A 25031-nucleotide genomic window follows, 5' to 3' on the forward strand; every position below is an offset into this window, starting at 1 on the left:
CACGGGAGCTGCTGAAGAGATGCAAGTACGTTTTGGGTTATTATGGTGATAAGGACAAATCAGCGTCGATGGTGAATGACGCTTCTGATGTATAGTCCTTCGAAGCATCTTAAATCAATCATGCCAGATCAACAATGGAATAACTCCACGGGTGTGTGTGAATGTAATCCCACCATTATTCCAAATCATGATAATATTAAGGAAACCAAATTTAATGAACATCTAAAATATCAACTTAAATTACCCCTTTCTTTACGAAGAAGAAATGTGCAGAGAAATGTGAGGTGTTCCATGTTGGGAACATTGGGATTGGTAGGGTTCTGGGTAGTGTTGCAGAGCAGAGGGATCCTAGATCGCGTCGTCAAATAGGGTTTTCGCAGATCGGCCTTCATCAGCCAGAGTAATGAGTATAGAAGTTGGGAGGTAATTTTGCAATTGTATACGACGTTGGCGAGGCCGCATTTACAGCATTGTTGTCAGTTCTGGGCACCGTGTTATGGAAAAGATGTTGTCAAGCTGGAAAGGGTCCAGGAAAGATTTACGAGGATGTTGCCAGGAATAGAGGGTCTGAGCTATTGGCAGAGGTTGAGTAGGCTGATTTTTTGTCATAACATTTGCCTTAAATATGTTGAAAAGTTAATGGTACAAGTTTCAAGAAGTGTAATGTTCCATATTACTTAAAACACCTTTTTTGATTGTGCACAGTACTAGTCAATCCTCTATAATCCAAAATCACAATAAGAATAAACTGAAAAGTCTATCAAGATCCCTTATAATGCTTGAATAAAAATCGACATTTCTCCTTATCTCCATTTCCCAATAACCGCTTTTGATCTCGTCCCGCTTTGGTCCGTCTGATGGAGGATATATACTTTTTTTCATATCCCTACGACCCTCATAATATTCTTCACTCAATTCATCTTCGCTTCCGTTACAATGTAATCGTTTCCAATTTCTCCAAATGTTCCAGTCCTAGAAAGTAATTTGTTCTCTGCAATCTGCTAACCAAAGCTATAGGCTATGCACGGACTCTGGCTTATCGGGTATTTGGCAAACTTTGATGTTGCTCAGTTGCAATTCTACCAGCTCGTTAACAACACTGACATTTACGCGACATTTCATAAAACGAGCATACTGAGATAGTTTTCCAAAATATCGTGAAAATGCAGTGAAGATAAGGAGAAATTACGATTTCCGTCCAAACACTATAAGGGATCTGAAAATATGCGTCTAAAAGAATGGACCAGAAGGAAACTTTCATCATCTTTAAAACCTAGTTGGATGTGTACTTGAAGCCCCGCTGCTCGCAAGGCTGCGGACCTCGTGCTGGAAGGAATAATAGGCTGGGGTGTAATATTTTGTAAACACTGCCTCCTTCAGGCAAATAGCTTCCATCGGTATCCTAAATGTACTATCTTTCTCTGTTTGCTGGACCACGCGAAAGGCAACGCCTAAAGTCACTTTCAATGCTTCAACCATACAAGGGTTCATTTTCCTTGGCGCAGTACAATATTACAAATTTTAATTTTAAAAATATCGGCTTCTAACATAGATAGATGTTATAGCATAAACAAGATGGAAATAAAAATTCGGTGGGATCCATCCCAACGATTCATCTCATTCTGCTCATGAATGTCACGAATCTTTAACTTAAATTGTGGAGTCATTTTAATCCAAAAATCCGATTAAATGGCAAACACACGAAACAAATACACGAGGAATTGGACTTGCATCAAGATAGGTTGGTACATCCAATTTCATGGAGCTTTTTATTATAGCAGTGACCAGTTATATGTGCTCTACAACACTCACCACGTTCGCCGAACTGCTCCTTGTCTTTGTACTGTCGGTTGGCGCATATTTAGCGTACTTTTCAATGGTCCCGTGCATCTGTGGACTGAATGGAGTGAAATATATATCTCGTGGTTCGGGCGCCGATCGAATTTTATAACGGTATGTTTCTGAAAGGGATCCATTTCCATGAACCTCAAGTAGACTGGGAAGGAAGTGAGAATCCGGCACGATTTGCAAGTTCACATTCGAATGCCTATATTCCAACTCTCTTCTGCAGCAACTGTCTGCTAAAGTGCAGGCATGCCCAGATGCAGAATGACTGCCCATTGGGCAAATGACTACAACAAGTACAATTATAACCACCAAAAGAACAAACGAGGTTGCTCCTAGTGTAATTATTATATATAATGATAAGTTCTGCGTGTCTTCTAAGTCGTCCCGCGCTTCATTGAAGTCCAGCAAACCCTCCGTGTGTTCCTCAACTATTGTCAAAGTAAAGGTGGTGGTAGCAGAGAGAGCGGGATAGCCGTTATCTTTCACCTGGATAATCAGCCTTTGTGTGGTGGCGTCGCTATCTTTAATGCGCCGAGCAGTTCTTACCTCTCCTGAGTTATATGAAACTATAAAGAGACCCGGGTCACTGGATTGCATCAGTTGATAAGACAGTTGTGCATTCTTACCGGAATCTGCGTCGGAGGCAAGGACCTTTGTTACCATATATCCCGGGTCTGCAGAACGAGGCACAGGCAGACTGCTGTTGCTTTTTATTGCATTTGCTGTTATCATGGGTGGATTGTCGTTCTGATCCAAGACAATCACTTTCACAGCAACGTCACTGGAAAGTGATGTTAATCCGGCATCTTGAGCCCGAACGTGAAACTGAAAACCTTTAAGTCGTTCATAATCGAAAGGAGTTTTCGAGTAGATGCTGCCATTATTTGAGTTGATAAAGAGGTAGAAAGACACAGGCACTGACTGTATCTGGTTCTCCAAAATAGAGTAAGAAAGCTGTGAATTTCGGTCGATATCACGATCCAAAGCTGTTACTGATCCAATGTAGCTGCCTGGCTCATTATTTTCTGCCACATAGGTCGTGTACGAAGGCTGCGTAAAGCGCGGCGCGTTATCATTTATATCTGAGATATTTACCACAATTGTCCGGGTGGTAGATAACGGGGGGATACCACGGTCTTTGCAAGTTACTGTAATCTTATGTTGAGGGGTGCTTTCTCGGTCGAGTGCCGCATTTGTAACTAGTCTGTATGAATTACTGAAGGAAGATTTAAGGTCAAATGGTAGGTTGTGTGAAATGGAACAGTCGATGTGTCCATTTTCATTGGAATCCCGGTCTGTCACGCCGATGAAGGCTATTAAAGTTCCCGTCGGAACATTCTCACTGATTGTACCGGAAACAGAATTTAGAGTTAAATCAGGAGCGTTGTCATTCACATCTCTGATCCCCACTCGCACGCTGCAGTGTGTGGATAGCGACTGCACACTTTTGTCCTTAGCTTCCACATGAATCTGATAAACACTGGTTTCTTCAAAATCCATTATTCCTTTTGTACGGATCTCTCCTGATGTTGGTATAATCGTAAATATTTCAGTTATTCTTGGTTCGTTGTAACTGCTGAAAGAATAAATGATCTCGCCATTTCTACCTTCGTCTAAATCAGTCGCGTTCAGGTTAATCACTAAGGAATTCAATGGCATGTTCTCGCTTAGACTAACACTATACACTGATTTCCCGAAAATCGGTGTATTATCATTCACATCCAGGATAACAATGTTTACGTGAGCTGTACCTGACCTTTCAGGAATACCGCCGTCAAGAGCGGTCAGTAATAAATTGTACACTGGTTGTTTTTCTCGGTCGAGAATATTCTGCAACACCACTTCGGGTAACTTCCACTTGCCAACATTCTGAACTTCTAACGTAAAATGATAATTTGCAGCGAGCTGGTAAATACGAACAGAATTATTTCTCCCGTCCATATCGTGGGCGCCTTCTAACAGAAAACGTGCTCCTGGCATCGCGGTTTCTGAAATTTCCAAACGAATTTCACTTTTCGGAAAATTCGGAGAATTATCGTTTATATCCAATATATCAACTTGCACAAGGTACTGCTCCACAGGATTTTCAACCACCGCTTCCACGAGCAATACACAGTTATCACTCTGACCACACAGCTGTTCCCTGTCGATTCTTGCACTTACAAATAAAATTCCATTCTTATTATTTACATCCAAATATTGTTTTGATGCAGCTGATATCATTCTGAATTTACGACTTGATAGGTCCTCTATGCTCAAACCCAAATCTTTGCCGACTGCTCCGACGAAGGCACCTTGTTCCAGTTCTTCTGGTATGGAGTAGCGAATCTGCCCGGAAACCAGATTCCACACACAAAGCAGAAAGATGGATGATATCACCGACTTTCCATGCACGCGGAAAATGCTCCTTTGTGCCATTACTTCTGTGGGGTAGATCACAAATACCTTAACAATGTTTTTTCTTGAAAGCATCCCGGCCCACATCCGAACCAATTCCTTCAATGTGTTGAATAAGTTGAAGTGTGATCGATTGAAGAGATTGTCCGCTGCGTTCGTACACACGCCGCCATTATTCAGCTTCCTTTCTCGTAAATTGGGGGATGGGCGGTGGATCACTAGGTGGTTTTCATCTCCTTATTGGTAGACAGCGACACAAAGAGTCTCAGCCTATAATTGCACTGAGAATGTGGATAAGCTAAATTCCAGTTAAAATGTTAAAATAACAACATTTTTTTGCGAGATCGGCCACATTGTTTGAAAGGCAATTAACCGGAAGAATTGAAATACTGGTATTCGAATGACACCAGCATTTATCTAAGGAAGAATCTTAAGTAAAACAAAAACGAATTCTGCCGTATAGATATGTGTGGGCATATGATTAAAGTTAATTGTCCATTGGAACGTAGAAGTTAAATCCTCTATGCGATTTTTACAAGAAACATGTTGAAAATGTCGTGAAATATTCAAATAAACCAAGAAAAATTTTACGTATAATTATTGGGAAATATATAGAATTTATTAAACAATGATCACAATCGACCATATTCATATCAACGTTGTTCTTCACATTTGATGAGGCTGAACTTATATTTTCTTTATTTTGGAGACCCATTCAATTTTACTGAATTTTTCGACGCTTTGTTTCTTATTGGGTTTGTCGAAACATTTTCATGCAGCCGGCAGTCAACGTGTAAGCAAACATTTTTGAGGTGTGGAACGCATAGGGTAAATAAAAGGTCATGGGTAGGTTCGTATTTATGAATATGCTCTCCATTCTGAAAGAGATTATTTTTGTAAAGTTGTTATCTATTCTTTAATCTGTTGCCATTGGTAATGCAGGAGGAATTACCATAACCCAGAATCTCGCTCACTTCTAGATTTTTCAACATGCCATATAATTGGGTATTTAACTGAATATAGTAAAACTAAAAGTTTAACTAAAATACGAGCAAATTGTACAACTTTGAAGTAGGTTGCATTATTGTACATGCTGCAACTGTCCTTCAAGTAAATGTTTAATGTAATCCCACATTTTGAGTCGAAAACCAGGACGAATCAAACAGTTGTGTATTGTAATTTAACGAATTGAGAATAGTAATAGAATACATTAGATTGGACAGAAATCACCAAGGCACAGTTGTGATTTCTGGAAATCTCAAATAACACGTGAAAGTATTTGACGTTTTATTTTCCGAGAAAGAGATATGACATTTCAATACAACTTGAGCTCTAATTAGACATGGATGGGGTACTTCGCAATTATTCAGACAGCTAAGTAGAAAATGGCAGCAATCAACAAATTGATTATATGCACAAGTAGTAGGATGATGGCGAGGGTAGTGTTGGGTTTAAGTGAAGGATGCAGGCAAGCACGGACACTTGAATGGGTATAGCAGAACCACGACCAAGAGCCATCGCAGAAAATAATGGCATGAGACGAAGTGCTGGTGATAAAGCAAATCTGAAATCAATATGAAAAGAATGGAAATCATTGTAAAAATCATCAGGTCATTCATTCTTTTTGAGCATTAAAAATCTCATATTTCCAGATCGATTATTTTTTCAGCGCTGAGATTTTACATCGATTTTTATGTGAAGTTGCTCAGCTCTGAATTAACAATGGCAGTAAAAATTTGAATCCGGAAACAGTGAATCAGTCTGAAGAAGGGTCTCGACCCGAAACGTCATCCATTCCTTCTCTCCAGAGATACTACCTGTCCCGCTGAATTACTCCAGCACTCTGTGTCTATCTGTAGCTGAAACAATAGTGCACGAATGCTGGTTATGGTCATCGGCCTTTCAATAATGGGAGAGATCAACATTCGTGTCGAAGCACAGACTAATGCTTTTGCCGCCCATTCAGTCTACTTGATTGTTTCATCACGTGGATATCCACGTAGATGACTGAAAGCATCCTCCGTTGTCGCAATAATTTGTTGAATGGATTGAAAGGAAGAAACATTGCTGCCTCCAAAATATTCTAGGTATAACGCTGAATGTCTGTGCTTTTGAACAAGTCACACCTCCAGTGTAACAATTATTGCTTCACACTCGAGAAAGCAGTATAATATTCGACGAGCATCTCCAACCTTCGAGGGCATTTTACCCTTTTCATTTCTATCAAAGTGAAATTTACACTCTCTGATACCAACGTATGCAATTGTATGCAATTGACGAAGACATAATATTGACATAACATTTTCTGAGTACAGGGCTGAAGGATTGTGTTGCAGAACTAAATCTAATCGAACATAACCACAAAATCGTATTCATTGAGAACTGAAATATTGTCGAGGTGCGTTGTATTTTAAACAATGACGTGCTGCAATATTTTGCTCAATGCCACTCCAGCGGTTAGTGTTCACTCATGGTTAACTGCTTAATTCAGCACTAACTTCATAATAACTTTCAGGCCGATGCCTACTTTGCATTGCGCTAAAGTCACTCACGTTTAGGCTGAGTTACTACAATGGCCCAAACGTTGATGCGAGGTTTCTAGTTTCAAAACTGCCATTGACCGTGATTGAATTTGATCAAGAATGATTGAAATACATATCAGCAAAATGCATGGTCGAATAGAACCTGAGCGAAGTTTTCCATTAACATTAAGTATGGAATGTTGGACCTGTTCGACCACATTCGCCCTATTCCAGGTATTTGTTGCTCGACATTCCCAGTTAATGCCCCATGTAGTTAGACATAAATATGCTGGAGTAACTCTGCGGGACAGGCAGCATTTCTGAACAGAAGCAATGGGTGACGTTTCGGGTCGAGACGCTTCTTCAGACTTCAGTCCAGCCAAACATCAGTCTCGACCAGAAAAGTCACCCATTCCTTCTCTCCAGAAATGCTGCTTGGCCCGCTGAGTTACTCCAGCATTTTGCGTCTATCTTCAGTTTAAGCAAGTATCTGCAGCTCGTTCCTCCACAATGCCATATGCTGTTAAGTTTAACCCTCTCCCCGTTACGCTTTCCTTCAGATTGGCTTACACTTGCGCACTGCAGGACCCTTCCTGTTCACTACACAATAGAATATCTAATTTGATTAAGACTGGTCACACTCAGCGGCAATATACTTTTTTGTTTTACACAATCAAGTAACAGTGGCGCTGCCTAATAGGAAACTAATAAATATTTCAGACTGCAGACGTCTAATCACCGGCCACTGTCCACCTATTTAATATTATTGGCATGGTGGTTGACTATTCTCAATTAGAATACTGATGCACCTGCCACATACATTGTCGACCACATTGTTGACCCAACCTACAATATATACATTCTAATCCTTCAGCACGATAGTCGCTACTGCCATCAATGACGACGTTTTCAATTTATACAATTTAAAGATTATTAAAAAATTATGATACGATTTCTACTTACCTAAACTAACAGAAACAAAGTAATTCGTGAAAAAGACATATAATTAATCATAAAGAACATAAACTGCCCTGGCATCACAGGTCAGCAACAACGTCCAACAGCATTCAAATAGACAATGCAAAACAGAGTAGTTGAATGTAAAGTTCATTTGCGCACCAGAGTTCAAAGATTGTGCTTGCACAGTGAGCTTGAATCTGCAATATGGTTGGTAGATAGATAGATAGATAGATAGATAGATAGATATATAGATAGATAGATAGATAGATAGATAGATAGATAGATAGATAGATAGATAGATAGATAGATAGATAGATAGATAGATAGATAGATAGATAGATAGATAGATAGATGCAAATAGGATAAACTTAATTAATATTTAATATTGATGATGTTGAAGATCTTTCATCAGAATAGTGCAGGTTTGATAAGACAGTGAATGGTTACAGACAGACTCACTGTTCAATCTTGCGAACAGCCTACAGACAGACAGAAAGACTTCAAATTACAGACAGACCAACGATAGATAGGTCAGATGTGGCTGATAGATAGATAGGAAATAGCATATAGCAGAATAATCTATATCTACAAAGCCGATCTGATTTAGTTTCTCCATAGATCCTATTGCGCACGCAGATGAAGATAGATAGATAGATAGATAGATAGATTAGTTGAAATGACAATTTGTGCCTGTTGATATTGGCATGTGTAGAATGCATGCGGTCATAGATGATAGGAGCATAATTAGGCCATTCGGTCCATCAATTCTACTACGCCATTCAATCATGGCTGATATATCTCTCCTCCTTAACCCATTCTCTTTCCTTCTCCCCATAACCCCTGACACCCGTACTAATAAAGAGTTAGGGTGGAAGACGTTACATCTCCAACGCTCGCAAAAGAATGTGCCATTCAAAGAGTGATGCCTGCTAAGGGAGATGTATAGTGACGTAGGCAATTACCGACTGAGCAATTTCTTGGTGAGCCTGTGTAGACGTGGCTGGTTGTAACGTCATGCGCAATGAGACAGAGGTAATGGAGAATAATCCATTGATTGTAGAGGATGTTGCGACAAACAGGAGACAATTGCAAAATTATTATCAGAACAGATAAGATGGAGTAAGAGATACTTGGAACACGGAATGGTTTTCTTGTCGGAAGAAATATGGGAGGAGATGTGGACAAGATTGTGTGAGCATAGGACAGCAACTGACATGATGGTTCTCCACTGGAATCATTGCTGAGACCATCAGCCGGAATCAAGGTAGTATGTGTCAGTACATGGTAGCCAACTCGACGCCCCATTTGCTATTCAAAGCGTTGATATATATGGCTGCAGCGTACGGGGAGGTTGATGTCAATTCTCGCGGGAACTGCTGAAGAGATGCAAGTACGTTTTGGGTAATTGTGGTGATAAGGACAAATCAGCGTCGATGGTGAATGACGCTTCTGATTTATTTTCCTTCGAAGCATCTTAAATCAATCAAGCCAGATCAACAATGGAATAACTCCACTGGTGTGTGTTAATGCAATCCCACCATTATTCCAAAAGCATGATAATATTAAGGAAAACAAATTTAATTAACATCTAACATATCGCCTTAAATTACCCATTTATTAACGAAGAAGAAATGTGCAAAGAAATGTGAGGTGTTCCATGATGGGAATATAGGCAGGTGAATGGTAGGGCTCTGGGTAGTGTTGCAGAGCAGAGGGATCAAGGAATGCAGGTACAATTTATATAATACAATACAATACAATACTATACCGTTTATTTGTCATTTGAACCTCACATGAAGTTCAAACGAAATTTGGTTTCTACAGTCATACAACAGGAAAAGAACCAAGACACACACCAACACAATTCACACAAACATCCATCACAGTGGATCTCCTCCTCACTGTGATGGAAGGCCAAATTTTGTCTCTCCCCTGCTCTCAATTCTTCTCCCGAAGTCAAAGTCATGATTCCTTGAAGGTGGAGTAGCAAGTAGATCGCGTCGTCAAAAAGGGTTTTCGCAGATCGGCCTACGTCAGCCAGAGTATTGAGTATAGAAGTTGGGAGGTAATGTTGCAGTTGTATACGTCGTTGGCGAGGCCGCATTTAGAGTATTGCTGTCAGTTCTGGGCACCGTATTATGGGAAAGATGTTGTAAAGCTGGAAAGGGTGCAGAATAGATTTACGAGGGTGTTGCCAGGAATAGAGGGTCTGAGCTATAGGCAGAGTAGGCTGGGACGCTATTCCTTGGAGCCTAGGAGGATGAGGGGTGATCTTATAGAGGTATATAAGATCATGAGAGGAATAGATCCGCTAGATGTACAGAATAACTTGTCCAGAGTAGGGGAATCGAGGACCAGCGGACATAGGTTTAAGGTGAAGGGGAAAAGATTTAATTGGAATGTGAGGGGTAACCTTTTCACATAGAGGTGGTTGCATGGAACAAGCTGTCATAGGAGGTAGTCGAGGCAAGGACTATCCTAACGTTCCAGGAACAGTTAAACAGGTACATGGATACGACAGGTTTAGAGGGATATGGACAAAATGCGGGCAGGTGGGACCAGTGCAGCTGGGATATGTTGGCCGGTGCAGGCAAGTTGGGCCGATGGGCACTGTATCACTCTATGACTCTATGACTATCACTAAATGCTGTAGCCAATACCAATAACAAAATAAATGCACCGTAGCAATTAGGGCTTCATGTACCTCGAAAATCCAAGCGCAGTCGACAAATGCAGGAAACGCATAGTAGCGACACCATTAGAATGTTTTCACGCAATTTACTCTTCTTTCTGATTTGAATTATACCATCTATCATTGAGCTTTTCGATCAAACTACAGCAACGTTTATTCGCAGTACAATGCGAATAAACCTCACTGACCGTGCTACCAAACATGGATTATCCCCACATTGCAACAAAAATCTAGTAATAAACGTTAGCATTCCCGATGGGGCCAGATTACATTTAAAAAAAAGTCGTTTATTGTGTCTCGTCAGTAGAAAAACCACTTAATATGAATACCTAATCCACTGGAAGGTACACAAAAATGCTGGAGAAACTCAGCGGGTGCAGCAGCATCTATGAAGCGAAGGAAATGGGCGACGTTTCGGGCCGAACCCCTTCTTCATTCTGATATTCAGGCGACGAAGGGTTTCGGGCCCGAAAACCCTTCTTCAGACTGAAGATTTTTGTGTACCTTCGGGGTTCGCATCTGCCCGAAATACTGATTATTACAGACTTCTTTTGATTTACGAATCACAATCAATTCACACAAACAATTTAGACGAGCGCTTGAATCGCGTAAAAGCACTTAAATGGAAATGGGATTTATCAACACGCTCCTCCGAAAGAATTGTATAGAAAGGAAATGCAGACGACTTGTTTAAACTTCCGAAGAAATACAAACAAAAATGCTTGGAGTCAAACTCAGCGGGACAGGTAGCATCGCTGGAGAGAAGGAATGGGTCGAGACCCTTCTTCAGACTGACTTGTCACCCAATCCTTCGCTCCAGAGATGCTGCCTGTCCCGCTGAGTTACTCCAGCATGTTGTGTCACTCCTAAGAATTAATTACAACCCCTTTCAAGGTAGCTTTGCCAACTTACTTATTTATCTTATCACTTTAAGTTCCTGATGACTTTCAAAATTATCAGTTGCGATGCACTGCCGGAAATTACTTCCGGGATGTTTAAATTTACCTCAAGTGAACATGGAATATTTAGCAGAGCAAATCACAGTAATAGCCCTCTCAAGATTCTGCAAAATTCTATAAATTCAATACTATCAGCTTTGGCCAATGTATAATATAATAAGCTAATTGATAACATTTGTATGTTTTGGCCTCCACGGAACGCGTCCAATATGTATCTGACATGAGAGGCTGTCTGAAAATGTGTCTCGACCCGAAACGTCACACATTCCTTCTCTCCAGAGATGCTGCCTGGCCCACTGAGTTACCCCATCATTTTGTGTTTATCTTCGGGTTTTCCATTAGATAGGGCACACTGATTCTTCTCTACCCCATTGCGGATATTGGACTTTTCCTCTGGACTTGATACTCTACAATGCTGAGAACTATATTCCACACTCTTTATCATTCTCTTCGCGCTACCTATTGTATTTGGATTTGTCTTGGATATATTTATGTATATATTATCTCCTTTGATTGGATAAAATGCAAATCCTCGCTTTTCACCTCGGTACTCGTTGTACAAATAAACCTTAATCTACACAATCGAAATAATGCCGAATGCATGAGAATGGTGGAAACAGGTTCAACGTTCAGCCGTTCACTTAGTTTTCATCATCCAGTTAATTAAAGAGCAACAAATTAGACAACAACGCAATGAGTAAACACGCAAATCAGCGACTCTGACCACAGATTCGCTAAAGAAATATGGTGGTACAAAGAGAAGGGTAAAATGCAGGAAATGGGCATCATTGCAATAGAAGGTCGGCATTTGAAATCTAAACCTGTCTTATTCTGAGATGTAGATGTAAAATCTGCGCGTTACATTTTCGTCACATGACTCACCTCATTTGACCAGGTCTTCTGCGGCTTTGCATACTGCAACGTATATCGGCCGTCCATTCCGGTAATTCCTGATATGTGCGGACTGAATGGTGTGAAAAACATTTCCTCTGGCTCCGGTGCTGACCGAATTTTGTAACGGTAGGATTCTGAAAGAGACCCATTGCCGCGCACCTCAAGTATACCGGGAAGGAGGTGGGAATCCCTAGTAAGTTGAAGGTTGACATTTGCATTCTGATATTCCAATTTTCTGGTGCAGCAACAGTTATCGAAGAGGCAAACGCTGCAGGAAGCGGCACTGTGGCCTCGTGGGCAAGTTACGACTACAAGTGCAATGATAACCACCAGCAGAATTAAAGACGTCGCTCCCAAAGTTATTATTATGTAAAGACTTAACTGTTGCGTGCCTTTGAAATCCGGACGCGATTCAATAAATTCCGGCTGATAGGTTATAGGTCCCTCAATTACCGTCAGGCTTAAAGTGGTCGTAGCTGAAAGAGCCGGGTAACCGTTGTCTTTCACTTGGATAATTAGTTTTTGTGTGGTGACGTCGCTATCTTTGAGCTGCCGAACACTCCTTACTTCTCCGGAACTATGTAAAACCGTGAAAAGACCCGGGACACTGGCCTGTTTCAGATGATAGGACAGCTGGGCATTTTTACCCGAATCTGCGTCGGAAGCAATAATTTGTGTCACCAAATATCCTGGATCTGCAGAGCGGCTCACATGAAAATTGGTATTGCGTTTTGTTCCAGGTGTTAGTATGATAGGTGGATTGTCGTTTTGATCCAGAACAACCACCTGCACAGCCACCTCGCTGAAAAGTGATGGTAATCCGGCATCCTCAGCTCGAACCTGAAACTGAAACGTCTTAAATTGCTCGTAATCAAATGATCTTTTAGAGTAAATGCTGCCATTATTGGGGTTGATATAGACATAGGATGACACTGGCACTGACTGAACCTGGTAGTCCAAAATAGTGTAAGACAGCCGTGAATTTCGGTCAGTATCAGGATCTAAAGCAGTCACTGATCTGATGTAACTCTCCGGTGCATTGTTTTCGGTCACGTACACCGTGTAGGAACGTTGCGTAAATTGCGGCGCATTGTCATTCACGTCGGAAACGTCGACAATAATCGTGGTATTGGTAAATAGTGGAGGGGACCCACGGTCTTTACACGTCACAGTAATTATATATTGAAAAGCGCTTTCTCGGTCCAGTAATGCACTTGTGACAAGTCTGTAAGAATTGACAAAGGAAGATTTCAGATCAAACGGGAGGTTTGGAGAAACACGGCAATCAATGTTTCCATTTTGATTGGAATCCCGATCTGTTACACTGACAAACGCAATCAAAGTTCCAGTCGGAGCATCTTCTCTGATGCTATCGGAAATGGAATTTAGTGTCATCTCTGGAGCATTGTCATTGACATCTGTAATCTCCACCCGTACATTACAGTGCTCCGAAAGCGGTTGTGTGCCTCTGTCGTTAGCCTCCACGTGAATGAGAAAAACATTCGATTTTTCAAAATCCAAAATTCCTTTTGTATGAATTTCCCCTGAGAACGGATTAATGGTAAATACTTCAGTTATTTTGGGCTCATTGTTGCTGCTAAATGAATAAACGATCTCACCATTGGTACCCTGGTCTAAATCAGTCGCGTTAAGCCTGATCACTAAAGAATTAGGAGGCACATTCTCCCTCAGACTAACACTATAAAACGATTTCTGGAAAACAGGAGGATTATCATTTACATCTAGGATATTGATAGTTATGTGAGCGGTACCTGACCTTTCTGGAGTGCCGCCGTCAATAGCCGTCAGTAATAAAGTATACACTGATTGTTTTTCTCGGTCGAGAATGTTCTCCAGTACTAACGCAGGCAATTTCCACTTTCCTGTGTTCTGTACATCTAACGTAAAATATTTGTTCGCATTGAGCTGATATGTGCGAACCGAATTATTTTTCCCGTCCAGATCATGTGCGCGCTCTAATGGAAAGCGGGTCCCGGGCATTACTGACTCTGGAATCTTCAAATCAATTGCCCTGTTCGGAAAAGTCGGAGAGTTATCATTTAAATCCAGAACCTTAACTTCCACACGGTACTGCTCCACTGGATTTTCCACCACCGCTTCCATGAGTAGTACGCAGTTATCACTCTGACCACATAGTTGTTCCCTGTCAATTCTTGCATTCACAAATAACATTCCATTCACGCGGTTCACATCCAAATATTGTATTGACGCGACAGATATTATTCTGAATTTACGACTTGATAGCTCTTCCGTGCTCAAACCCAAATCCTTTCCGATATTCCCGACGAATGCTCCGTGTTCCAGTTCTTCGGGAATGGAGTAACGAATCTGCCCGGAAATTAGATTCCACAGACAAAGCAGAAAGATGGATGATATCCCCGACTTTATACGCACACGCAGAACGCCCATTTGTGTCATTTCTTCAGCAGGGTAATTTGGCCAAACCTTAAACAAATGTTTTTGCGGTTGATCGTATTCTGTTCAATAACCGGCGCAATCCATTCAATGTGGAAAATAACTATATAAGCGTGGTCGGCTGCAGAGAAGGTTCGCTTTGTTCCAGGCCGCCATTTTTCTGCTTCCTTTCTCAAGGATTGGGGGATGGGTGGTGGATCACAAGCTGCATTTCACCACCTTATTGGTAGACAGCGACACAAAGAGTCTCAGCCTATAACTGCACTGAGAATATTAATAACGTTGAACTCTGGTGAAAAGTAAACGTTTAACTATTTTAAGATAAAGCATTGTAAGATTTTGAAATGAATTTGCTATAACGTACAATCAAATTGGTATTCCAACTATTATCTGAACATAAGACAGGAACATCAAAAGCTACGTTGCAACGAAACGCAGGCAAGGTTTGGAAATATTTTTGCCGATTTGATGAAATAACAAATTCAATACGCGTTTTTCCCCCATATTTCAATGCAATGCAAGAATGTGTTGCATTGTAAATTCCGGACTGAAATATAACAATTACAGCACGGAAACAGGCCATCTCGGCCGTTCCATTCCGTGCCGGACACTTACTCTCACGTCCCATCTACCTGCACTCAGACCATAACCCTCCATTCCTTTCCCGTCCATACACCTATCCAATTTATTTTTAAATGATAAAAACGAACCTGCCTTCAACACTTCCTCTGGAAGCTCATTTCACACAGCAACCACTCTCTGAGTAAAGAAGTTCCCCCTCATGATGCCCCTAAACCTTTGTCCCGTAATTCGCAAACCATGGCCTCTTGTTTGAATCTCCCCTACTCTTAATGGAAACGATTATCCACGTCAACTATCCCTCTCATAATTTTAAAGACCTCTATCAAGTCCCCCCTTAAATTTCTGCGCTCCAAAGAATAAAGACCTATTTTGTTAAATCTTTCTCTGTAACTTAGGTGCAGAAACGTAGGCAGCATTCCAATAAATCTCACCTGTACTCTCTCTATATTGTTGACATATTTCATATAATTTGGCGACCAGAATTGTATACCATATACCAGAATTGGCCTCACCAATGCCTTGTACAATTTTAACATTACATCCCAACTTCTATACTCAATGCTCGGTCGTGTACGTCATATTTGGATTTGTCCTGCCAAGATGTAGCGCCTCACACTTATCAGCATTAATCTCCATCTGCCATCTTTCAGCCCACTCTTCCAAATGGCCAAAATCTCTCTGTAGATTTTGAAAATCTACTTTATTATCCAGAACACCACCTATCCTAGTATCATCTGCATACTTACTAATCCAATTTACCACACCATCATCCAGATCATTGATGTATATGACAAACAACAGTGGACCCAACACAGACCCCTGATGCACCCCACTAGACCACGGCTTCCAACCTGACAAACAGTTGTCCACCATTGCTCTCTGGTATCTCCCATTCAGCCACTATTGAATCCATCTTGCTACTCCACTATTAATACCCAATAACTGAACCTTCTTAACCAACCTTCCACGCGGAACCTTGTCAAAGGCCTTATTGAAGTCCATATAGACAACATCCACCGCTTTACCCTCATCAATTTACCTAGTAACCTCTTCAAAAAATTCAAGAAGATTAGTCAAACATGACCTTCCAGGCACAAATCCATGTTGACTGTTCCTAATCAGACCCTGTTTATCCAGATGCTTATATATACTATCTCTAAGTATCCTTTCCATTAATTTGCCCACCACTGACGTCAAACTAACAGGTCTATAATTGCTAGGTTTACTCTTAGAACCCTTTTAAAACAATGGAACAACATGCGCAGTATGCCAATCCTCTGGCACTATTCCCGTTTCTAATGACATTTGAAATATTTTTCATGTCATAGCCCCTGATATTTCTACACTAACTTCCCTCACTGTCCTAGGGTATATCCTGTCAGGACCTGGAGACTTATCCACTTTTATATTTTTCAAAAGCGTCAGTACTTCCTCTTCTTTGATCCCCTGTTTCCATAGCTATTTTACTTCTTTCCGTTACCTCACATAATTCAATATCCTTCTCCTTGGTGAATGCCGAAGAAAAGACATTGTTCAATATCTCCCCAATCTCTTTTGGCTCTGTAGATAGCTGTCCACTCTGACTCTCTGATGGACCAATTTTATCCCTCGTTATCCTTTTGCTATTAATATAGCTGTAGAAACCCTTTGGATTTACTTTCACCTTACTTGCCAAAGCAACCTCATATCTTCTTTTAGCTTTTGTAATATATTTCTTAAGATTCCTTTTATATTCTTTATACTCCTCAAGCACCTCAGTTACTCCATACCGTCTATAATTATTGATGATCTCTCTCTTTTTCTGAACAGTGTCCACTTTTCCTTGAAAACCATAGCTCTTTCAATTATTACTCTTTCCTTTCAACCGAACAGAGACATAAAGATTACGTACTCTTAAAATGTCACCTTTAAATGTCCTCCATTTCTCTACTACATTCTTCCCATAAAACAAAATGTCCCAATTCACTCCTTTTAAATCATTTCGCATCTCCTCAAAGTTAGCCTTTCTCCAATCAAAAATCTCAACTGTTGGTCCAGTTCTGACCTTCTCCATAATTATATTGAAACTACTGGTCTTGTGATCACTGGACCTGAAGTGTTCCCTAACACATACTGACCTGTCTCATTTCCTAACAGGAGGTCCAGCACTGCCCGTTCTCTAGTAGGTATCTCTATGTATTGCTGCAAAAAACTATTCTGCACACATTTTACAAACTCCAAACCATCGAAACGTTTAAAAATATTCTTAAAAAGTATATTCTGATTTTGCTGAAAATACCATTATAAAATTAGTTGTATTATCAATGTCATTAAAGCACCTCGAGCGATATAGCCATTCTATATTCTATTCAGGATGGATGTGGAGTGGAGAATTACAGGGCTAATTTTATAGGTAGACAATCAATAAACCTGAAATCAGAGCAAAGTTGTTAAATATCTAGACCAGAAGTTGCAGTCATTTTTAATGACGTCCGTTGAAATCGCAACTTTATGGTTGATGTTAGATTGAAGCTATCCTGAACTGTTCTTTGTGTTTTATTATATTGCCGAAATATAGACGGGTTGCCTCCATGGGTGTATGCAACTGCTATATTCGCCCTTCAACTGCGGTGCACACCAATGTTTCTGTTACATGGCATTCCTGAGAAAAGTAACGATCCACAATGAATCCCTCAGTTTCTAGAAAAATTGTCCGAAACAAAATCAGGTTTTGCATTCGGAGTTAATTTTGTTAATTCAAAACTGTTGTCATACATTACTATCTGCCACCATTGGTAACGAAGCAGTGATTCAGCTGAACCAGTTAATCATTATCTTCCGATCCTACAATTGCAATTTAATTGAATATGGTAAAAACAATCATTTTATTTTCTAACATATGGACAGGTTATATTACATTAAAAAAATAGTTGCACAACTGTACTTTCAATTATATTTATATAGACAACAATAGAACAACATCCCGTTCGAGGGATGCATAATTATTGAGCCTAAACGATGAAGAAGCGTCCAGTGGCTGAAATAAAATTCCGAGTATGGTGCTAAGGATTTCCATTCCAGAGATAGTCATGGTCTATTCAAGTTCCTCCACTGTGACAATAAAGATATTCACTTGACAATGTGGAATCTGAGCATGTATGTCAGTTTCAATCGTCAGGCTTGGCCATCTTCCGTCACTTTCTGTTCCGAGTGCCTATTCTCCATCTTCAAAAATGTTGTCAGAAGCTGGTATTGGAGCACAAAGAACTCACATGTCAAGGTTTTTAGACTATGACAGCATCAGTCCGTTTCAGAGTGCGTTACATTCTTAGTCCAAACGATAAAGATGATGTTCGGAACATAGATGCACGTGACCGGCCTTGACATCCATGCTGCATTTAACCCTCGATTGTATAAAGGAAATTAATCCAAATGTTAATATTAGAAGTGTTCACTGACATGTAAGGCCAGCATCGCTGATAATGTTTGATGTTTGATGCTTGGGAATCATCGTATCCCGGGACATTATTTCCTCCGTTTCACAGTCAAGTTAAATTCCTGTCTCATTGACAGCACTACCATTAGGGTCATGTTTTCTATTGCCTACACTTCACAATCCGACTCCACGAGGTAACCAACGATAAGGCGAGATGTTGAAGCATAAAGGCAAGCAGGCAAATGTAAGGAAGCTTGGCTGACGAGGGATATAGAGGCATTGGTTAAGAATAAAAAGGACGCATGGGACAGATATAGACATCTGAGATCAAATGCATCCCTGGAGGAGTTTCGGGAACTAAGGAGCAAACTAAGAAAGGAGATCAGAAGGGCAAAGAGGGGCCAAGAGATAGCTCTGGCGGGTAGCATAAAAGACAATATTAAAATATTTTACAAATACATTAGGGTGGAAAGGATAACTAGAGAGAGAGTGGGACCTCGCAGGAATAAAAGCGGTCACATTTGTGTTGAGCCACAGGAGATGGGCAAAGTCCTCAAATAGTATTTTTCATCTGTATTTACAGAGGAGAAAAAGAATTGGGGGGAGGAAATTGGAGCAGTCACTGGAAGTGTCTTGAGAGCAGTCAGGGTTACCGTCGAGGAAGTACTGAGGTACTGTCGTGTTTGAAGGTAGACAAATCTCCGGGGCCAGATGTATCCGAGGACATTGCGGGAAACTAGAGAGGAAATTGCTGGAGACCTGGTTGAAATTTATGAGTCGTCTTTAAATACAGGAGAGGTGCCAGAGGATTGGAGGGTGGCAAATGGAGTGCTTCTTTTCAAGAAGGGCTGCAGGGAAAATGCTTGGAACTATAGGGCGGGGAGATTAACATCTGTAGTTTGGTAAGTTACTGGAGAGTATTCTGAGGGATAAGATATATAGGCATTTGGATGGACAATGGCTAATTATGGAGAGAGAACATGGTTTTGTACATGAGAGGTCGTGCCTCACTAATCTGATTGTTTTTTTGTGAAGAGGTGAGCAAAAAGCTTGATGAAGGCCGAGATGTAGATGTTGTGTACATGGACGTTAGTAAGGCGTTCGACAAGGTGCCGCATGGTAGGCTCCTCCGGAAGGTTGGATCTCAGGGGATCCCAGGAGAGATAGCTGAATGGATAGCAAATTGGCTCCATGGAAGGAAGCAGAGGGAGATGGTGGAAGGTTGCTTCTTAGAATGGAAGCCTGTGGCTAGTGGTGTGCCACAGGGTTCGGTGCTGGGTCCGTTACTGTTTGTCAATCTGCCAAGGTGTAGCACCTGATAAATGTGAGGTGCTACGCCTTGGCAGGACAAATCAAAATAGGACGTACATGGTAAATGGTAGGGAATTGAAGAATACAGTTGAACAGAGGGATCTGGGAATAACCGTGCATAGTTCCTTGAAGGTGGAATCTCATATAGATAGGGTGGTAAAGAAAGCTTTTGGTATGCTAGCCTATATAAATCAGAGGATTGAGTATAGAAACTGGGATGTAATGTTAAAATTGTACAAGGCATTGATGAGACAAAATCTGGAGTATGGTGTACAATTTTGGTCGCCCAATTATAGGAAGGATGTCAACAAAATAGAGAGAGTACAGAGGAGATTTACTAGAATGTTGCCTGGGTTTCAACAACTAAGTTACAGAGATAGGTTGAATAAGTTAGGTATTTATTCTCTGGAGCGCAGAAGGTTAAGGGGGGACTTGATAGAGGTCTTTAAAATGATGAGAGGGATAGACAGAGTTGATGTGGACAAGCTTTTCCCTTTGAGAATAGGGAAGATTCAAACAAGAGGACATGACTTCAGAATTAAGGGACAGACGTTTAGGGGTAACATGAGGGGGAACTTCTTTACTCAGAGAGTGGTAGCGGTGTGGAATGAGCTTCCAGTGGAAGTGGTGGAGGCAGGTTCGTTGGTATCATTTAAAAATAAATTGGATAGGCATATGTATGAGAAGGGAATGGAGGGTTATGGTATGAGTGCAGGCAGGTGGGACTAAGGGAAAAAAGTTGTGGCGGCACGGACTTGTAGGGCCGAGATGGCCTGTTTCCGTGCTGTAATTGTTATATGGTTATATGGTTATATGGTTAATCTACATCAATGATTTGGATGAGAACATGCAGGGCAAGATAGCAAGTTTGCTGATGATACAAAAGTCTGTGGTTTTGGTGATGTTTGTGAACGATTGTGGCAGGATCTGGAGCGATTGGACAGGTGGGCGGAGGAATGGTTGATGGAACTTAATACAGAGAGGTGTGAAGTGTTGCATTGTGGGATGTCGAACAAGGGCAGGACCTACACAATACATGGTAGGCCTCTGGGTAGTGTTGGAGAGCAGAGGGATCTAGGAGTACATGTGCATGGTACCATGAAGGTCCAGGCGTAGGTAGATAACGTGGTCAAAAAAGCTTTTGGCACTTTGGCCTTCATCAGTCAGAGTATTGAATAAAGAAGTTGGGAGGTCATGTTGGAGTTGTATAAGACGTTGGTGAGACCGCATTTACAGTATCGTGTTCAGTTCTGGGCAGCATGTTATAGGAAAGACATTGTCAAGCTTGAAATGGTTAAGAAAAGATTTACGAGGATATTGCCAGGACTAGAGTGTGTGAGCTATAGGGAGAGGTTGAGTAGGTTGGGTTTCTATTCCATGGAGTGTCAGAGAATGAGGGGAGATCTTATAGAGGTATGCAAAATCATGAGAGGAATAGATCGGGTAGATGCACAGTCTTTTACCCAGACAAGTGAAATCGAGGACCATCGAGGAAGGTGAAGGAGAAAAGATCAAATAGGAATCTGAGGGGTAACTTTTTAACACGGGTGTACGGGACTATCCCATCGTTTAAGAAATAGTTGAACGGGTACTTGGATAGGACAGGTTTGGAGGATTATGGATCAAGCGCAGGTAAGTGGGAAAAGGGTGGTTAGGACAATGTTGGCCGGTGTGGGCGAGTTGCGCCCAAGGGCCTGTTTCTACACTGTATTAATCTATGACTCTGTGACTAAGTTGGAAGTACATTAAGCGGTGATTAAGCGGTACATTAAGTGGTGATTGAATGTATGCTGGTGAAGCCAAAGGGACGACACTGATCTGGTGTCAAAGGGCTGTCAAAACTTTTCGAAATCTCTGGTAATTTGTTAAAATTTATGTCATGTTTTGTTTATTTCAGGAGTATAAAAATAAAGTGCTGCTGTAACTCAGTGGAAGGAAGCGCACATGGAGGGTCAGGGGGGGTGACGTTTTAAGTCGCGAACCCTTCAGACCTCTGAAGAAGGGTCTGGACTTGAAACGTCCTGTATTCATTCCCGCAACAGATGCCTCCCACCTTCAGCACCTTGTTTTAATTTTGCTCAAGATTCCACCCGCTGCATTTTCTTGGTCTTACTATTTATTTCCGGATCATTGCAAAAGTAATCAACAGACGAATTGTACGTAAACTATTACAAACTGTTTGAAGGAAAGTAACAAGGAAGATAAGGATAAAAGCACCCGCAACAATCGTTTATACAAAGGTCTGCAACACTATTCAAAAGTCCTGTGCCGAACTGAGGGGTCAGATGTGAACGACAATCGTCCCACCTTTTAGGAGCTTGTACTTCTTGAAAAAGCCAAATAAAGTACTTACTGCTTCCAATGATAGCTGAAAAATTCTAAATAGCGTGAAAAAAAAAGATTATATTAGAGATGGAAGACCTTTTATCAAAATTGCGAAACGTTAAAAAGTTAGAACAGGTTAGTATTGCAGAAAATATGGAAGATTTGAGAGTACCGTGGGCATGTTTGCAGTAGACTGCAGAGCATGAGAGAAAGAATTATGTCAATTATAGTGGTGGTGGAGTAGGGACGCTGGTGAAATTTTACGGAAGATTATTTTGGCAAGAAAGGTGAAATTAGCCGAATAGACGGAGAGGGTAGGGGTGCGTTTATAGGAGATAAGAGACTGGAGGGAATGAGTTAAGTGAAAATGGAAAGAGACGGAGTAAGAATGATAAACTGCCAGATGTAATACGCTGCAAGGGGTGAATTTAAAAAACAAAACAAATTCTGGGATAGGCTGCACATCACGCATCAAAATACGAATAAAGAAAGCCCTACATTGATGTTGCAAGTTGAAGACATTTCAAACTTTGGTTATCTGAACTTCATTTCATTAAGTGTATTTCTGGTTATCAATAGCCGGTGCAGTAGATCACATGCTTAAAGCCACGCTAAATAGATACGAGTTGGAGTGGGCTGGGAAATTAAAGGCAGGGACCATAAGATCCATTTCATAGACAGAAAGGAGAGAGACAGTAAATCAATCCCTCAGTATGAATTTGCTCCTACAGTGCAGTCATTATACGGGAAGCAGTTAATGGAATTGAAAAAGTGAAAATAAAGTGATAATTTAACTAAATAAATATTTGAGCGCCTTGGTGCCAACGTGAAACAGTTTAAGGGAAAATGTTATATCTCTCCAGTTACATATTAAGATATTCAGGCGTGAAGGGATGGTATTTGGTGGGGGGGGGGGGGGGGGGGGGGGGGGGGGGGGGGGGGGGGGGGGGGGGGGGGGGGGGGGGGGGGGGGGGGGGGGGGGGGGGGGGGGCTTCCACATGGATATTGACATTAAGAGGACCCCTATTCTTTCTTTCAACAATAATATGGGGGACAACATCATTTGACTCAAAATGCAGACATTTCATGCCATTTGTCAAGTGTTGTTTAAACCAGAACAGTTAAAGATAATGCGAAAGATGTTTAAAGAATGGAATAGGTATTTGCAGGCAAGATCACGGCAGGATTTGTGGTCAGGCTTGTTGGAAGCATGCGTCGACTGCAATCGACTGTGCACTGGTTGACTGGAGACAATGTTGAGTTGGTTAGGTGAGATTTAGGTCAGATGTGCTGAACGGTGACCTCCAACTGGTGACTGCATTGTGCTATCCAATATGTAGGCAGAGAATTATAAAAAGCGGTTGGCTTGAGAGAATATGATTGACCACATTTCCCCCGTACCGGCCAGTCAGGAGTAGATACTATTAAAACGTGTCCAAGAGGACAATCAACATTTTCGTAGAGTGATTCATTTGGCAATTCAAGAAAAGTCTGACGTATGAAAAGAACACACGTTGGAACTGAGATATAGTACGTGCGAAGATTCATGCAGCACCAACAATTCGTCACATGCCTGATGCATCAATTAAATCATATTCCTACATTAGTATCCAACACTTCGCTTTCACATTTTGTTTCCTGCAGGCCTGACGCAGAGCGAGTATCATCCGTCAGAATCACCGCAATTACTGGTTCGGGCTTCACGTGCCCCAAAATACTTTGCGGAGGACAAGTGGCGAGCGCGTCGCAGGAATCAAATAGCACTATTTGTATGTTTGATCAAGAAAATGGATCAACAAATTATCCCAAATATATCAACAACTGAAAATACTAAATAGACCTGTGCGTAAACTCCCAATGTTTCTCCCTTTATATGATTGGATCATCAGAGTCTGCAACGCAATATGATGACATGGTTTACATTAATCACCATTAATGCTAATTGCAGCTCCCTTTTTTTTCTCCGCCTTGATATTTGAGACTTTTATTTTACGGTACGAAATGAAAATGATTTCAAAAGGCGAAGCAAAACCTTGTTACCAATACACCCTCATTATATCTGATAGCGATTTTTTTTGCCCACTAAAAGCCATTAACTATGTATTTCTACAATAAATAAATATTATTATGCATTTTATGAGTATTTATAAAATAATCAGTTATTAAGTGATCGAATGCTATCCCAGGATGTTCTGAGTTGCCTCTAATATAATTTAGATAACCCTGGAAACAAGTGGAAATGATTGCACTTTCAGCGAAAATTGTGAATTTTCTGTATGATCAAACATACAGATTTGGCTGGTTCAATTCCTTCTGAATTTCCTCTTCTATGCAAGAAAGTGAACCATTAATATTTATTTTGCATTGCCAAGATAGTTTATAATATTTTTCTGCACTGTTCCAGTATTAAAATGACATCATCACTTCAAAGGCGCACCAGAGGGGCAAGGTTAGTTGTAATATTAACTTCCACAAATCTATTTTTTTTGTTCACGCAGATAATTGCACGTCAGCAAAGAAACAAATTGCAATGTGGATCGGAAAGTCAGATATTTTGTGCAGGTACTTGTTTAAGACATTTCAGGTATTGCAAATCTAACTGAAATACAGGAACTGGCGGTTGTACTTAAGAATGGGTCGGTATGTGGAAGCCAACTTCCATCTCTGTCTTGGAGACAATTTTGTTTTAA

At 40.9% G+C, this 25031-nt stretch overlaps 2 protein-coding genes across 2 annotated transcripts; both read right to left on the reverse strand.

Annotated features, from left to right (window-relative positions):
• Positions 1-1788: 1788 nt before the first annotated feature.
• On the reverse strand, positions 1789-4266 carry LOC129701363 (protocadherin beta-17-like). Its single transcript, XM_055642497.1, has one exon. The coding sequence runs from the start codon at positions 4264-4266 to the stop codon at positions 1789-1791; it is 2478 nt and encodes an 825-aa protein (XP_055498472.1).
• A 7970-nt stretch (positions 4267-12236) lies between these two features.
• LOC129701364 (protocadherin-10-like) lies at positions 12237-14711 on the reverse strand. Its single transcript, XM_055642499.1, has one exon. The coding sequence runs from the start codon at positions 14709-14711 to the stop codon at positions 12237-12239; it is 2475 nt and encodes an 824-aa protein (XP_055498474.1).
• Positions 14712-25031: the final 10320 nt, after the last annotated feature.

Source organism: Leucoraja erinacea, chromosome 11 (genome assembly GCF_028641065.1).
Source record: "Leucoraja erinacea ecotype New England chromosome 11, Leri_hhj_1, whole genome shotgun sequence".
Classification (NCBI taxonomy): Eukaryota; Metazoa; Chordata; class Chondrichthyes; order Rajiformes; family Rajidae; genus Leucoraja; species Leucoraja erinaceus.

What these genes read in the sequence shown, in the direction of transcription:
- LOC129701363 (XM_055642497.1), bottom strand. Translation starts at nt 4,266, where the DNA reads ATGGCACAAAGGAGCATTTTCCGCGTGCATGGAAAGTCGGTGATATCA.
- LOC129701364 (XM_055642499.1), bottom strand. Translation starts at nt 14,711, where the DNA reads ATGACACAAATGGGCGTTCTGCGTGTGCGTATAAAGTCGGGGATATCA.